Source organism: Gopherus flavomarginatus, chromosome 9, assembly GCF_025201925.1.
Source record: "Gopherus flavomarginatus isolate rGopFla2 chromosome 9, rGopFla2.mat.asm, whole genome shotgun sequence".
Classification (NCBI taxonomy): domain Eukaryota; kingdom Metazoa; phylum Chordata; order Testudines; family Testudinidae; genus Gopherus; species Gopherus flavomarginatus.
This window is the reverse complement of record NC_066625.1, coordinates 38901081-38917522: the sequence shown is the minus strand read 5'-3', so window position 1 is coordinate 38917522 and position 16442 is coordinate 38901081. Positions and strand designations below refer to the sequence as shown.

Here is a 16442-nt window from a genome sequence, read left to right as displayed (position 1 = left end):
CCAGGCTGCCAGGGTCCATCACGGTTGGCGGCCCTGCGCCCAAGGTCCCAGCTGCCGCCCTGCTGCTGCCCAGCACCCCAGCACGCCCGAGGTCCATCCCGGTTGCCAGTCTCACACCCAAATTCCCGGCTGCTGCTCTGCTGCCACCCAGCATCCCGGCACCCCCGAAGTCCATCCCGGTTGCCGGTCTCACACCTGAATTCCCGGCTGCTGCTCTGCTGTCGCCCAGCATCCCAGCATACCCATGTCCCCTCCAGGTTGCCAGGGGGCCAGCAGCAGGGAGCCCCTCGTAAAATGTACGAGTGCTGCAGCACCCCCCCTGTACTCCTGGTTCCCCAGGTAAATGTTTAACCCTGTAACCGATAGAACTGTAATCTGTTACACGGTTAGTGTTTTTAAATGTTATTTACATCTCTAGAGTGTATTATTGGACGATCAGAACACAAGGTGGATTTCTGATATGGTCCAAATGTAGCTGCTGAATGGCCAGTGTTAACATGGCCCTTGCAGCTGTCATCTGGCAGCAACATGCCAATGGAAAGGCTTGAGCTCTAACAGCAGATCCAAAGGGTCGGGGAATCCCACATGAGTACTGCAGCAAAGCACACGCTGATGACAGTAACCAGCTCAGATGCGTAATTTTTCGTGTGGGGTGGGGAGGAAGGGTTTGAGTATGGGATAGGAGATGAGATAAAGAAAACTGAATTAAAAATCGCTGCTGTAAAAGCCTCCTTCCTTCAATTTGTTTCCTGTAGGAAGCTCACATTGTGTGGTACTTCACTTGGAATGTAAACACCTTTAAGTTTTGATCACAAGACATGTCACTATCACAGAGAGAATTTAGACAAAACAGTAAAATGTTTCAGAGCCTACCTCTCTGGACATAAAGAATTCAAATTCAGAAGCATCCCACACTCCACAGTTCCATTCTCTAAGATTCTGACAGATACAGAGGAACCACTTCCAATGCCTTCTCAGCAAAACTAGCTAAGTGGAGTTTCTAGCTGCTCTCAATTTGAAATGTGTTATTGACTGTCCTCAATGATTTAATAAAATTCCCCAAAACATGGACAAAATATAATCAGGAACAGTGATTTGTTTCTCTAATTACCGAAAAGATTCTAGTCATTAGATTGTATTGTGCATCACTTTCTTTTGTTAATTTCAGTATATGACTCTTAAAATAAATGGAGCTTGGTTGCTGATTTAGTGTAAGCAAGGCCATTTCAAGCCATTCCACTGTTCTGAAAATATGTGTATGCATTTAATATATAATATACACAAAGACATACACATTTACCATGCTTATTATGGAATATACACATCCCAGAGAGATAAAAGTAATACTACTCACAATCCTTAAAATAATTAGCTGCATCTCAACTATTCTTCTGTTTATTTTGTTTAAGTGCATTGGAGAGAGAATTATCTAGACTTCTCAGTACTAGACACCCCACATTAAAGATTTTTCTGAGGCTTTAAAATATTAAGTAGAATTTACTAACCTATAAAAAAGTACTTTTGTAAACTTTACAAAAATATTTGCCACACAACATACTTAAAAGTTTTGTTTAAATACATCTAATGGGACATGCTACCTTGCAAAGTTATATTTTATTTATTTTTAACACAAAGCTAATATTGGTTCTCAGCATTTTTACCTTCCCTATACTATGTGAAGATTCACTACTTGGGAAAGAAGAGGTAAGGTGACCTCTGAAACATTTAAGAAGTACTGAGTTATTTTAAGGACAGGTGGAGGTAAAAATTGCTTACTCAGATAAAAAGGTTAAGAACAACAAAGCATTACTTATCCTTAAAATAATGAAAATACACTTAAGTACTGGTGCCCAAAGTAACTAAAATTATAACCAAGTACAACCAATTATAGAGCCAGGTGTCAACCAGAAAGCACAGTGTGCACATAATAGTACCAAGTCTCTCAAATAACCTTTCCCCTGTTCCTTCTATCTAAAGAAGCAACAGCTCTGAAGAAGTCATCCATGGAACTAAAGAGAAATAACTAATTGAAAGGGTTAACATATAAGTGCCCTTGACATTTCTGAACTAGTAACACGCTAGCAAAGGATACTGCACAGAACCTAAGGCAACATGGTTAGGCATGTTTACAGAATGTACATTTCAAACGTGTTTCCAAAGCCAGAGTTCTTTGTTGCAATAGTCTCACAAATTATGGCGTGGGGGACAGACAGCAACCTCTATTTCAGATATTATCTTGCACACTCAATAAATATTGTTATAGCCCAATGCTAGTAATTCTGTGCTTAATCACCTAACCTAACCCAACCCATTTTGCCACATTCTAATTTACTAGCCAAAATAAAGGAATTTACAGAGTAAATGCATGTGTTAAATATCCTCATTGATATTAAATGGAGAGGGGGAAAATATCCATGCACACATCCAAAGTGCCCATTTTTGCAACTTAAACATGAGAGCAGGCAGTATTCAAGCTGAAACCTTGGGGGACACAGAGTAGTTCAGCTACTACAAGAAACAAAACAAAACACAAAACATCACAAAAGATAGCATCTGAAGAACAAAACTGTCAGCCTCTGAAAATGCACTTGACCCCCACCTCCACCCTTGCCCCTTGTGTGTGTTTTAGGGGTGACAGAATACAGTACCTTTTCCTTTTGCAGTAGTGCTGCTGCTATTGCCAACTGAGCAGGATGCCTGAGAATCCTTCCTTAACCTCTTGCTCTGAGGTCTGACACTGGACCTGAGAAAATGATGTTGGTCCTGGCTGTGGGAGGGCTGGAGAGAAGATGGGGCTTGGGGGATATTGGGGCTGGATGAGGGGTTATTAGTGTTGTTGTTAATAATCTTCTCTTCTTTCTTTGTGCTGCTCCTGCCTGGAGCTGCCTCTCCTCTTCCTGCCCCTTCTTCCAGGGACTCCTCATCTCCTCCAGCTCGCTTGCCTAGCTTTTTCACCCCTTCCTCCCCGCTGCTGTCTCCCAGCTTCACTGTCATCCTGTTGGGGAGGAGAGAAAGAAAAGAGGGGCATAAAGTCAAGCCACAGACCCCCACTAGAGAGGGAAGAAAATCCCTGGGCTGAGAGGGGAGAAGTTTAGCTGCAGAAATTCCTCTCAACATGGCCGCCGTTGTTTGTTACTAAATCCCCTTTCGTTTGCTGTCCCGACCCAACAACCTGTGCCGAAGGGTGGGAGGGGAAAAGCCCCATAGGAAACCCCCTAAACCACCCCAAAAGGGAGCCAGGCGTCCCCGGCAGACCCCTGGCACCTTTCTGAAAGGATTAGGAGCGCCTTTGGCAAGGAAATTGCCAAGCCAAACTCAGGCGTTTGGAAGCGCTCGACAAGCACACACACAGAGAAAAACAGCCACCAAAAAAATCCCCAGCGGAACAGGGGGAGCGCAAAGCATGGACAGGGGCTCCTAAAAGTGACTCGCCCCCACCCCATCCTACCCATTGTGCTGTTCCTCTGGCCCAGGGGGGCTCTTCTTTCTCCTCACCATGGAGCCGAGGTGATCCGACCTGCTGAGGGGGGGAAATTCATATTCCTAGATGCAGCAGCAGCAGCAGCAGCTTCTCCTTCTGTCTGTCTCTCTCTCTCTCTCTCTCTCTGGGGCTGGGACTGGCCAAGGCTATGAAGATTTCCAACCACCACCCCCACCCCGTTTCAAATTACTAGGCACCTTTCTGCTTTACCCTAAGCTGGAACTTTTTCCCCAGGAAGGTGGCAGACCGTCAAGTATACAATGAGCCCAAAAGCTCTGGTGTCTTTGCAAAGGAGCATCGCTTTGGGGGCTGATCGCCTGTCAACGTTTGCATTTTAAAAACGGCACACCGGGAGAGGATTTGGCTTTCCAAAGCCATGAACTTTGCTTGCTACGTCATCAACTTCCATCATTTTTATACTTATTGTAAGCCCCCACCCCAATTTAAAAAAAAAAGCCACAAAAAGCTCAGATGCAAACATTTGCTGTCGTTTTTTCAACCCTAAAGAAAACCGTTCAGCTCAAAGAGATTCTGCAATCACTTTGCCAAGTAAAAAGTTTAAGCACATTATTTGTTAGAAGTCCACTTAACTGGGCTCTGCTGCCACTGAAATGCATTATACATCATCTTTAATTCCAACATTGACATTTGGACCCACTGTAGCCGATAGCCTGACCACTTGCTTTGCTCTGGTTCATAAATCTGCTCAATTATTATTATTTTAAATTCAGTGGAAAATCTCACACTACACACGAAAGGTTTTAGACACTGAGACTTTTAGCAGATTTAATTTTTACAGAAAGGGAAAATATTACAGACACTATATCTAAAAACAAGACTACACCTTTCAAGACAGACGCCATACTAAAATAAAATAGAACGATCTAGCAACAGCAATGCAATCGCCTTATCACAAAACCAGAATCCATAGTCCAAATTCAAATAAGAAAAACCAACTGCCAAAAAATTAATAAAATTCCAAGTAACAACTGAAACGTTTGCCACACTGAAGTGAATACAGAAAAAGCAGACACGACTATAATGCATTTTAAAAGGAGTGTGTTGGCTGCACAACCATTGTATAGTACAGTGATTTTGATTAAAAGGAATGATGTTAAAAGTACATGTTTTTCTCCCTATGCTTTAAATTAAGCCATTATATTTACAAGTGTAAAATTATTTTGGGAAGTGTTCTGTCAACAGCGTACACAACCCTTAATACACATTAAAAAGTGGTAAGCGATACATCTGAAAATCACCCAAACTACACACAAGGCAATTTACAGCTTGTTCTAAAAAAAGAAAAAAAACCCAACAACAAAAAAATTTACCTACTAATAAGTCTAGGGGTGTATGATATTTAAGGGGGGTTTCAATCCCTTTGGTTGAATGAGGGTGATTACAAGCCCACCGTTTGTTTCATGGCCACAAATTAAAGGAATACAAACTCCAACAACCAGGGCAACAGGGAAGAAAATGTACTCTCCTCATCAGAACAAAATCTGTATAATGAAAGGCGATGTAACGGCTACTGAAATATCAGAAAAAGCAAGTCTCACTGTAACTCTTATTTTCCAACAGTTTCTTCTATAAACTCTTCTGGCTAAAACCTCTCATGCTTATCACAGTTGCAACTCTCCTCCCAATCCACCCACTCAACTGTTGTCGCGTAACTCTCTTCTCCACATTACACCTGTTTTTCTTTTTCCTCTAAAACGGAAAGATCTTGACACCTTTATAACCTTTGCTTTTCCATATCTTCATGCTCTGCTACCCCTTCCTCTGGTAAAACCCACACTCTCCTCTATAGGCACTTCTCTTCTTCCCAAAAATGTATTAAGGCTATAAAAATGTGTTTTAATAAGGAGTTCATCTATGGTTCGCCTGTCCTTCTTTAGACCAAAAGCACATGAGAGAGAAAACAGCGGCAGAGTCTCCAGGGCCCACGGAGCAAAATACCGTTTCACAGACAAAATATAGATACCAAGTTTGGCTTCCTAAAATTGCTCCTCTTTTTCTTGATGCAGACGCCCCCCCTTCTCCAGATCCTAGAGGCTCCATCTTCTAATGAAGGATTACCTGATGCATCAATACCCCACTGCAACCTTTGCGCCCCAGGTTCTCCGGTTGATCTTCTGGCTCCGGCAGCCCCAGGTCCCCCCAGTTGCACCCTTAATCCGCCAGCTCGTGCAGCTGCCTCAGCAGGCCAATATCCTTCGGTTCCAGCTGCGCCCCCACACCCGTTGTTTCTGCAGCAGTCCGTGCTCGGCCGGAGAGGCGAAGCCTGCTCCCCAGGCTCCCCCAGCCACGGCCTCTGCCCCCGGCCGGCACAGCAGGCCGTTCTCCGAGGGCCCTCAGGCCCCCCGACCGGAGCAGCAGCCCTCACCCCTCACCCCTGGATCTCGACCCTGCACCGGGCCGCCTACAGATGCCTGGCAGCTGGACGCAGTTCCGCTTCCTCGTCACCGAGGCCGGCAGCAGCGGAGAAACGCGAGCCCAGCTGTGCGCGCGTCGATACCCCAGTCCAGACCCCAAACAAACCGCCCCATTGGCCGACGGAGAACGGGCAAAAGGCGAGAGGCGGGGCCGCAGCCACACCGCTGACCAATCAGAGAGCGGCGTGCGGACGGTGACGCATCCCTAACGCAAGGGGAGAGGCAGGATCCGGCCAGCCTCGGCTGGGGTGGAGCGGGTCCAATAAAGAGGCGTTGATTGGCCGAGTAAGGGCCAATGGCGATACTCGAGGGCGGGGTCTGCTTATCGAATTCCCTTCAGAAACGTCCGGGAAGGGGTGTGGCCTGTGAGATTGGCATTTCCCAGCATGCAGTCTGACTGGGCTGCTGCCGGCACTCTGGAGAGAGTGTCTTAGATCCGGGGCGGGTCCCGAGGGCTTGTCACATGACAATGGTAACAAATCGGGGAAGCGCGGCTGTTTTTCAGAACTGAAGAAGAAACATAGCAGCCGGCAGAGGGAGTGTCACCTTATTGATTTGAACTGGGACAATACGGACCATGGTTGCAACCGAAGTCCTGTAGGGGCACCAAGTCTTGTGTAAAGGGGGTCAAATGAGGTGTCTAAGACCTGTCTGTATTCATGTGTTATGTTTGTAGTTTAAGTTATGAATATTGGTTCTATACTATCTGCATTTCAAACTTATGCTATGCTTCTGGGTGACACCCAAGACACGTTTAGCTCTGCCTAGCCTGCTTGATGGCCCATTAAGGACCATCAGCTATACAATTGACCCATTGGCAGAATGGTAGATATGCCTTGAGACTCAGCAAAGTTTGCAGGAATTTTCCCATGTGACGTCAGACTCCATTTTGCGGTAATTTTCCACAGTAAGAACAAAGAAGTGTTCTTACACCTGGAAAAGACTATAAAAGGCTGATGCCTCATCTTCATCTGGTCTTCAAATCCTGCCTCAAAACTCTGGAGGACGGAAGCTTTACACAAAGGACTGATGACCCATCCCAGATGTGGATGTACTCCAGAGACTTGATTTGAACCCCACATCCTTATATGTACTTATACCTGCTCCTGTATCTTTTACTTCATACATCTGATGAAGTGGGTTCTAGCCCACAAAAGTTTATGCCAAAATAAATTTGTTAGTCTCTAAGGTGCCACAATGACTCTTCATTGGGGTAGTGGTGGGGGGGTTGCTGATATAGACTAACATGGCTACCACTGAAACCTGTGTTACTGCAGTATCTCTTAAACTTTCCAGACACTACCTTTTTCAGGAGGCAGATTTGTCTTGCATGCTGCTAAATTTCACCTTACTTAAAAAGTACTTGCTTAAAAAATCAGCCATAAAACTGCTAAAGTGTCACAGCACATTATTACTGAAAAATTGCTTACTTTCTCATTTTTACCATATACTTATAAAATAAATCAATTAGAATATAAATATTGTACTTACATTTCAGTGTATAGTCCAGAGGTTAGCAGATTTTTGATGGCTCGCGGGGCAGGTTGAGCTGCTCAGCCCACCGCCACTCTGGGGTTTCCACTGCCAGCTTCTGCCAACCGGGCTACCACCGCCAGTCCCACTCAGCTCCCGCTGTTGGCCTGGGCTTCCTTCCCCCAGGCTGGCAGCAGGCTGAGACCCCAGCTTGCAGGAGGCAGCAGCTGAAACCCCCTCTGGGGTTCCCGCTGCTGTGCCCTTGCCAGCCAGGATCCCAACGCAGCCCTACTCACCTTGCTTCTGGTTGGAGTTCCAATGCAGGCCCCCTGCCAGACAGGGTCCAGGCTTTCAGCCCTACCAGTCGCCAGCTCCACTCACCTCAACTGCCGATCTGGGGTTCCAGCTGCTGACCTCCTGCCAGCTGGTTATCAACTTATAACTCAGAAGCCTGTGTATAGCTTAAAGTATCTAAATATGTGCCACCAGACACTGGAAAACTCGGCAAGGATCACACTAAACTAATAAGATCTGCATTTTAATTTAATTTTAAATAAAGCTTCTGAAATATTTTGAAAATCTTGTTTACTTTACATATAACAGTAGTTTAGTTATATATTATAGACTTATAGAGAGACCTTCCAAAGAACATTAAAATGTATTACTGGCACACGAAGCCTTAAATTAGAGTGTATACATGGAGACTTGGCACACCACTGCTGAAAGGTTGCCAACCCCTGGTATAGTCTATAGAGCAGTATAAACAAGTCAATGTCTGAATGAAATTTTAGTTTGTAATGACTTTGCTAGTGCTTTTTATGTAGCCTTTTGTAAAACTAGGCAAATATCTAGATGAATTGAGGTACCCCTTAGAAGACCTCTGTGTACCCCTGGTTGAGAACCACTGTGTTGGTGTGTTCTGCCACTTTGCTATACTGTGCTTAAGGTACTGACTCTGAGGTGGTCACAGTCAAAGAAACTGCAGCTCTTGTGTTGCTGCATGAAGGGAGGGAGTTCTGTAGACACTCCAAATCTGGTACAGAAGCCTGCTAGGTACTCTGCAACCTATCATGCACAAGGGGAATGTGATGTGTCAGAAGTAAAGGTAACCTAACTAGTGCCAGAGGAGAACAGAAATGGAAAGAAAACACAAAGAAGAAGAAAAGAGCAACAAATGCTGCAGGATCAATCCCATCAACTTGCCACTCCTTGATGCCCTAGAAAACTTCAGCTTTGACAGACCTTGTAAATGGAGAGAGAAGAAGCAGAGCTTTGCCAAAATTCCACATTGCTAGTAAATTCCACCAGGAAATTGGAGCCATCCAGATATTGTCTTTAAATTATGCTGTGGGGAAGCAGGGAGAGTATATCTTAAAATTCTGTGATTTGCTGATGATAGTCACAAAAATGACCACTAAAGAGTTCTGTCTATGTTTGATGCATACTTTGTACCCCAGAGAAATGTGGTTTATGAAAGGGTGTGTTATCAGCACAGAATTCAAGAACCATGGGAATCCGCTGAATCTCTTATAAGAGCTGTGCATGCCTTTGTGGAAAACTGCAATTTTGGGACTGTAAAATGTGAAAATATCAGAGATAGGTCATTGGGCTTACCAGTAAAAGCTCTCACTTAGCTACAATTAAAGACAGATTTAACTCTACAAACAGGTGTCTAGATCACAAAGCAGACCGAGCAAATGTAGCAGCAAAACAAAATGCAGGTGCAACTTGCAAAACTAGAAAATTTCGAAGAAACTGTAGAGAGACAGCATGACTGCTAAAAATAATTTTAAAACCCCTGAGGCAAGGAGGGAAAAGTCCCAGGCAAACTACAAATCTTTCAGACTAAATGTACACGATGTGAAAAAATTCATAACCAGAGAAAGATATGTCCAGCCAAAGCTACAAGATACAGCTTCGCACACAATATGGACATTTTGCAGCTCTTTGCTGGACTAAGACAGAGAATTGACATTTAAGAGCTGTTGTTTTGGAATTGATCATGTGATGAGACAGAGCCTGAATGGAGAGTGAAACTAAATATTTATGGAAAAACTATTGACTTTAACATTTACTAGGAGCAGATGTGACAGACGTATCATAAGGGACATATAACCACTTTCAACCCCTCCCAGAGTTGAAATCACTGATACAGTCCTGACTAGCCCTGAAGGTATTCTGAACAGCACGCGCTAGTTCACCACAGAAACAACTTTCAAAGATGAAAGCTTCACATTCAGTGTGCATGTGATCAAAGGATCAAAGACCAACAACCTTCTCAGCCACAGTGTGGCAGCATGGGTGGCAAGTTTGTAGAAATTTTGGTGGTGCCTAGAACCCATCCCCCCAACTCGACCTCCCCAAACGCCACCCCCACCTGCCTAAGGCTCTGGGCGGGGTTTCAGGGGGAGGTCTGGGGTGCAGGTCCTGGGCTGGGGATTAGGGTGCAGGAGGGGTGCAGGTTTTGGGATGGAGTTTGAGTGCGGGTGCAGGCTCCGGGCTGCGGCAGGGGGTGACTATGCAGGAGGGGGTGAGGGGTCCAGGCTTTGGGATGGAGTTTGGGTGCAGGCTCTGGGCTGGGGGTGGGGTGTAGGAAGGGGGAGGTGGTGCATGCTCTGGGATGGGGTGCACGCTCTGGGAGGGGGTTTGGGGATAGGAGGGAGAGCAGGGGTGAGGGCTGTGGGGCTGACAATGAAGGGTTCATGATGCGGGGAGCTCAAGGCTAGGGCAGAGGGTTGGGGTGTGGAGTGAGGGCTGTGGGGCTGAGGATGAGGGTTCATGATGCGGGGGGGCTCAGGGCTGGGGCAGAGGCTCAGGGTGCAGGGGAATGAGGGTTGGGGCTGAGGATGAGGGGTTCATGATGCAGGAGGGGGCTCAGGGCTGGGGCAGAGGGTTGGGCTGTGGGGTGAGGGCTGTGAGGCTGAGGATGAAGGGTTCATGATGCGGGGAGCTCAAGGCTAGGGCAGAGGGTTGGGGTGTGGGGTGAGGGCTGTGGGGCTAAGGATGAGGGTTCATGATGCGAGGGGGCTCAGGGCTGGGGCGGAGGATCAGGGTGCAGGGGAATGAGGGTTGGGGCTGAGGATGAGGGGTTCATGATGCTGGGGGGCTCAGGGCTGGGGTAGAGGATTAGGGTGCAGGGGGATGAGGGCTCTGGCTGGGGCTGAGGGGTTTGGGGTGTTGGAGAGGCTCAGGGCTGGGGCGGAAGGGCAGGGTAAGGGCAGCCTGCCTTGCCATTCGTGGATGGGGGGCGCTAGGACCCTGGAGCAGCAGACAGCAGTTCTACCGGGAGCTACTCCACAGGGCAAGCAGGCAGGGGAGAGCGCGTGCTGCTTTCTGTCAGCAGGGACGCGGCATGGCGGGGGGGGGGGACACGCGGTGGGGGGGTGGCAGGTGGGGGCTGGGACCGGCTCCAGGCAGGGACTCGGCATGGCGGGGGGGGGACACGCGGGGTCCGGGGCCCCATCCAGGCAGGGCCGGGGGAGAGATCCGGCTCCAAATATTGCTAGAGCGGGGCCCCCAGCCCTGAATATTTCTGGTGCTCGGGCACCGCAAATGTATATAACCCGCCGCCTAGGTGTGGCAGCCATAATGGGCCTAGTGAGAAAGGTGTTAGAACTTGACTGAGTATTTGGTGATATTGGACTTTTGAAAGGAGATACAGTACAAATAATCTTAAGAGAGAATCCTGAACCATCTAGTGTACATACACCTCACAGGATTCCTATCCAATTGCTTCATAAAGTGGAAACTAAGTTAAAGAGATTGGAATGGATTGGCATAATTGAGAAAATCTCTGAGCCAACAGCATGGTGAGCCCCAATGATACTGATTACAAAAACGTGGAAAAATATAAATCTGTGTGGATCTTAAAAGATATAATGTAGCAGTTGTCAGAAAAATATATCTTCTCAACACTGGATGACTTCTTCCCCAAAGTGAAAGGAGCTACTGTATTTTCCAAGATGGATTCTTTAGTGGAATCTGACAAATTCCTTTAGTTTAAGAGAATGCTAATCAGCCTACATTTATCACATCCTCTGGGAGATTTTGCTTTCAAAGATTATTTTTGGGATTACCAGTGCAACTCAAATTTTTCAAAGAAAGATGGCAAAACTGTTAATAAACACAGATGGAGTTGTAGTTTTTGTGGGTGATATTTTGATGTATGATCATTGATGTAAGAGCTTGACAAAACCCTCAATGAAGTTCTCAGCTTAATCAGTCAGTCTGGACAGAAGCTAAATAAGGAAAAGTCCATTTTCCATATACATCAGATCAAGTTTTTGGGACAGACAATTAACAAAGATGGAATCAGTCCTAGCCCTGAGAAAGTAAAAGCAATTTGAGAATGAATTCATCAATGAATGTACCAAAACATCTTGGCTATGGTGGCCACATCAATAAATTGCCTTTAGAAGTATAAAATAAATTATTTCAATAGCACCAGTTCTCAAGTACTATGATGTGAAAAAAAAACAACAATGGTCTGTGTGGATGCAAACAGCTATGGCCTAGGTGGTGTATTGTTGCAACAATATGAATCTGTGTGGAAATCCAGTGTATTTTTCCCTCTCACCTTCACAGAAGCAGAAAAACTACATGAATAGATTGAAAATGAGTACAGCATAGGGGCACTTTAGAACTTTTACTTATATCTATGTGGATTGGATTATTTTTCACTGATAACAGATCATAAACCACTTGTAACACTCAACAGAGAAGACCTGGAGCAAGCAGTGCTGAGATGCCAATGTCTTGTGATAAGGTTAATGCAATTTTAACCTAAATATGCTCATGGGAAAAATCTGGTAGTAGCAGATATGCGGTCACAGAGCCAAGCATTGCACTCAACTACTTATGAGCTTGAAGATGACATAAAGGTGTACGTTGATGCTGTGGACTCATACAGAGTAGTGTCAGAAAAGAGACTACTACATCATCTACAAAAAGTGACCTTGAGAGATGTCACTCAGAGAACTGCCAGATCTAGAACCTGATGACTGTCTTTGTGTTAAACTGGATGAAGAAAAAGGAAGAACTCCAGCTGTCATAAAGAAAAGTAATCACCCTAGATCATATGTGATTGAGACTGACAGTGGAGAGTTCAATAGAAACCGCTGACATCTTGAGTTTGTTCCTCAAAGAAACAACCAACAGAGCAAACTCTGCAGGTGGTGAATGCGGAACAAGAAGACTCAATGATTCCAAACTGACCTCAGCCAGTCATTGCAACTAATAGATAGCCAGATGACCGAGCTGGAAGATGTTTGGATCATGTAATTAGAAAATCAGTATGATTCAGAGACACCTAACAGACTGATACATACTGAACTTTAAAGATAGTGTGATAGTGTAAGTGTTGTAAATGGTAGGAGTGTAAAACGAAAAGGAGATGTGATGGAATGCTAAAACTATATTATAATGTTCCACCATTAGAAGGCGCCATCCTTACCTGAACTGGTAACAGCCATATCTGGCAGTGCATTTATCTTAAGGAGAACACATCTTTCATGTTTCTTTCCATGATCTGTATCCAGTCCAAATCTAATACAGAAGCCTGACCTGCTAGTAGAAACCCTACAACCTACTATGTACAAGGAGTACATGACACTCTCCCATTCTGTGCTTCATTGTAAAGCTACTGGCTGACACAGACTTCTTAAAAGAGCATATCTCTATATCTTTTCTATCTGCCCCTGAACACCTCATCCACTTGAAGTTTAAATTTTTAACAACACATTTTAGATCTGGACAAGTCACTGGCTTTACCATGCATCTCGATCTGGTCAACTTCTGTTCTTGAGTAGGGTGACAGGACATCCCGTTTTTAAAGGGACAGTCCCGTAGTTAAGCCCTACTACTGTTGTCCCTACTTTTTCTTAAAAACAGGCAAATTGTCCCATATTTTCTGTGTGTCCCCCCACCCCCATCAGTACTGGCAGTTCCTGCTGCTGGTTGGATCCCTGCTTGCCAGCTGCCTGCCCACCAGTGGTGAGTGGGGGAATCCAGTGGCTGTCGATGGAAGTGGGTGTGCAAGGCTGGTAGTGGGGCAAAGATGTACTGCGTGGGGCCAGCCACACCCCCTGCCAGTCTGTCAGCACAGCCTCTGTTACGTACCAGCTCTCGGCCTCCTCTCCCACTTCCAGAGAGCATTGGCTGTGCGCTGCAAGCCGTGGAGGCTGGTGAGTGCAGGCAGGTGCCAGGCAGCGGCTGGTTACACGTCGCCTCTCCTGCCCATCCATCGGCCCTTTACGTGCTCCACCTCTTGCTGTCCTCTCCCTGCTTTATCACTTCGCCCTCCCCGTGAGAGAGATGTACGGGATTGTGTGTGTGTATCACCTCTCCCCATGTGTGTGTGTGTGGGGGGGAGTGTAGGGATGTGTGTGTCACCTTTCCCCGTGTTAACACTAAAGCCTTAAAGATAAGGAGGTAAATAAAAATAATCCAACTACACAGTATTTCTTTTTAACAGGGGTTCAGTCAACTTGTTCTGTATTCAGTATAGGGAAATATGATCACCCTATTGAGGAGAGTTTTTTGTATAGCTAATTAATTTCTAATCACCAAATTCCAGAGGTGCAGATTCCTTTTCAATAGAATTCTTCCTCCACTGAGTTTATGATGTAAATACTCTTGCTACTATAGTTACGTATCAATTTAACTGGGTTTGGCACCAGATGCCTCTTGTTTCTTCTATACTGTGTAGCTTAGTCTTAAGCAAGTAAGATCTCAGAATGCATGTACTTTCTGCACTGTATTGTCCTTCAAGGACTGTGGAAATACACTATAATTGTATTACGTAATCAGACCTTCAACTTAGGAACATTCACTTTCTATTGCATAGAAATCACAAACTGGACATCAGACCTCAACAGGTAAATTCACCAACCATGTTTTAAAATTTCTAATACAGGAATTATGTAGTTGCATATCAGCAATAGGGGCTGTTTTAATAAGTTGGTGATTGATGAGCATATCAAACTGGTATGTAAATGTGCTTCTATATTATCCTAAGCCTGTGAGGAAACTGGGTGATCAATAAGGTATCAGCTGCCACTAAGGATTCCCCTTGTGGATGTTCAACAATAGGTTTAAATCCAACATATGACCAGTCTCAAAGGGGATCATTTCCAGATGAATAGAAGCAGCTTGTAGTAAATCACAAGCTTGAAATAAAAAATTGTTACGAACCTTTTGCATTACCATGTTTCCACATTCTCTTCCATGTGCAAATTGGAAAGATGCTATACATTAAAGTAGGGATATTAGTTGTTTCCTTTCTGTACTTTTAGGAAACCCCTATTTAATCTAAGTGGCTTCCATGGCTAAGAAACAGAGACAGAAAAAATAAATAAATAAAACCTGAGAAGTTTTTGCCCAAGAAGGAACAAGAATTCTGTTAAGGCTTGAGACTCATTACACTATTCTACACCATTCTGCACAATTCTCAGATTGTTACTACTGCATAATATTTTGTATGCTTTGACTTCCTCAATGTTGATTTTTTTTTAAAGTTCTTGAAGTCTTACCTCCAAAATGGTATGTCTTAATAAAAAAACCAGGGAAATAGGGTTACAGTACTACATAGGTCATTTTTGCTCAAAATTCCAAAACAATATTAAAGATTTAGGGATGGATCCCACAACTGGATCTGTCTTGGCACACCCTGATTTCACTGAAGAGTGTAGGGAATCTAGGCTCACATGGAGCTTGTTACAGGACTGGTGCTGAAAGAAAGAAAGAAAGAAAGAAAGAAAGAAAGAAAGAAAGAAAGAAAGAAAGAAAGAAAGAAAGAAAAGGGCAATCACTAGCCCAAGAGACGATTTCTGGTACTCAATGGAACCGTTTAGATGGGTTGGGGGACTCCTGTTCCCTCCCCCCCCCCCGCCACTCCAAGTTTTGTACAGGAGCTCCCCAGGGGAGCTCTTAACTGCACATCATTAGTGTGGAATCAGAGTTCACAGAAGAGAGGAGCTGCTCCCAGTTTGTGTCCCTGGGGCAGAGAGTCAGTATTTTGTTTACAAACAGAGGCAGGGTGATTAATGGCATATTGAGCTTCATACAACAGCATATTGGGCTGCACTAGTAGGAGCATTGCCAGCAGATCAAGGGAAATTATTATTCCCCTCTATTCGGCACTGGTGAGGCCACATCTGGAGTACTGCAGCCAGTTTTGAACACCCTATAGCCAGACAAAGGACTCACTGGCGCAGCACCTCCTGCTGGTCATCTTGGGAATTAGCTCTCCAGCATACAGAGCGCCTCCTCCTGGCCAGTGTCTTGCCTGCCGCTGGCCCCTGTGTCCCTCCCAGACCCCAATACCCTTCTACCCCAGAAGTAACCCACCATCTAGGTCTCCCCTCCCAGGGGAACCCCCAACCCTCTATCTGCACCTTGTCTCAGTGGCCATTGCCAGTCATTATCTAGCCCCCGCTCACTGGGGCAAACTGCAGTCTGTAAAAGGCCACTCATCATTGGCAAGGGGGGGTTGGACCAGCTGCCTCTACTTAACCCCAGTATCTTTCTTTAGGCCTTGCATAAGGCCTGCAGCCTGGGGGTTTACCAGGCTGGAGCTCCCCCGCTCCCTTGCCCTATTCCCCAGTACTGCACCAGTTCAAGTATCCTTCTCTCACAGGCAGGCAGGTCCTTCTCCCTCCATACCTAGAGAGACACTGACCTAGCCCCTGGCTCACAGCCCTTTTATAAGGCCAGCTGTGGCCTGACTGGGACATGGCCTCAGCTGTGGCTGCTTCCCTAGTCAGCCTAACCTTTTCTCTCAGGAACAGGGAAACTGCCCCGCTACACCCCCCACTACACCCTTGACGCCTTCGAGGAGCAGTGGGCGCTGTCCGGGGTTCTCTGCTCGGTGTCCCCATCAGGCTCCCTTCTTATGACCCTTTGACCACACTCCTGTCCCTGTTCTTTTATTAGTTGTCCTCCAAACTCAGTTGGGTTTTTGAGGTCCTGTAGATCTTCCCCTTAGGCTGGGGTGGGATCCTTTAGCATTGGGCAGGCTTCTGCCCGTCCAGTTCCCAGAAACTCGATAGGTACAC

At 45.7% G+C, this 16442-nt stretch overlaps 2 protein-coding genes across 10 annotated transcripts in view; both read right to left on the bottom strand.

The window, feature by feature from the left end:
• The window catches only part of CRAMP1 (cramped chromatin regulator homolog 1), a 94825-nt gene extending 88820 nt beyond the window's left edge, over positions 1–6005 (bottom strand). For 3 of the 5 annotated variants that reach the window (XM_050968119.1, XM_050968121.1, XM_050968120.1), the window contains exons 1-2: positions 3449–3516; positions 2649–2995 (exon numbers count right to left, since the gene is read on the bottom strand). In XM_050968119.1, the coding sequence (XP_050824076.1) occupies positions 2649–2995; positions 3449–3498 (397 nt within the window). In that variant the 5' untranslated portion in view covers positions 3499–3516. Of the gene's footprint in view, positions 1–2648; positions 2996–3448; positions 3517–5560 lie in introns of those variants that run through there. The other 2 variants (XM_050968122.1, XM_050968123.1) reach the window with 2 other exon arrangements.
• Positions 1–16442, bottom strand: part of TELO2 (telomere maintenance 2) — a 384906-nt gene that overhangs the window by 32436 nt on the left and 336028 nt on the right. The gene's annotated exons all lie outside the window — the stretch shown is intronic.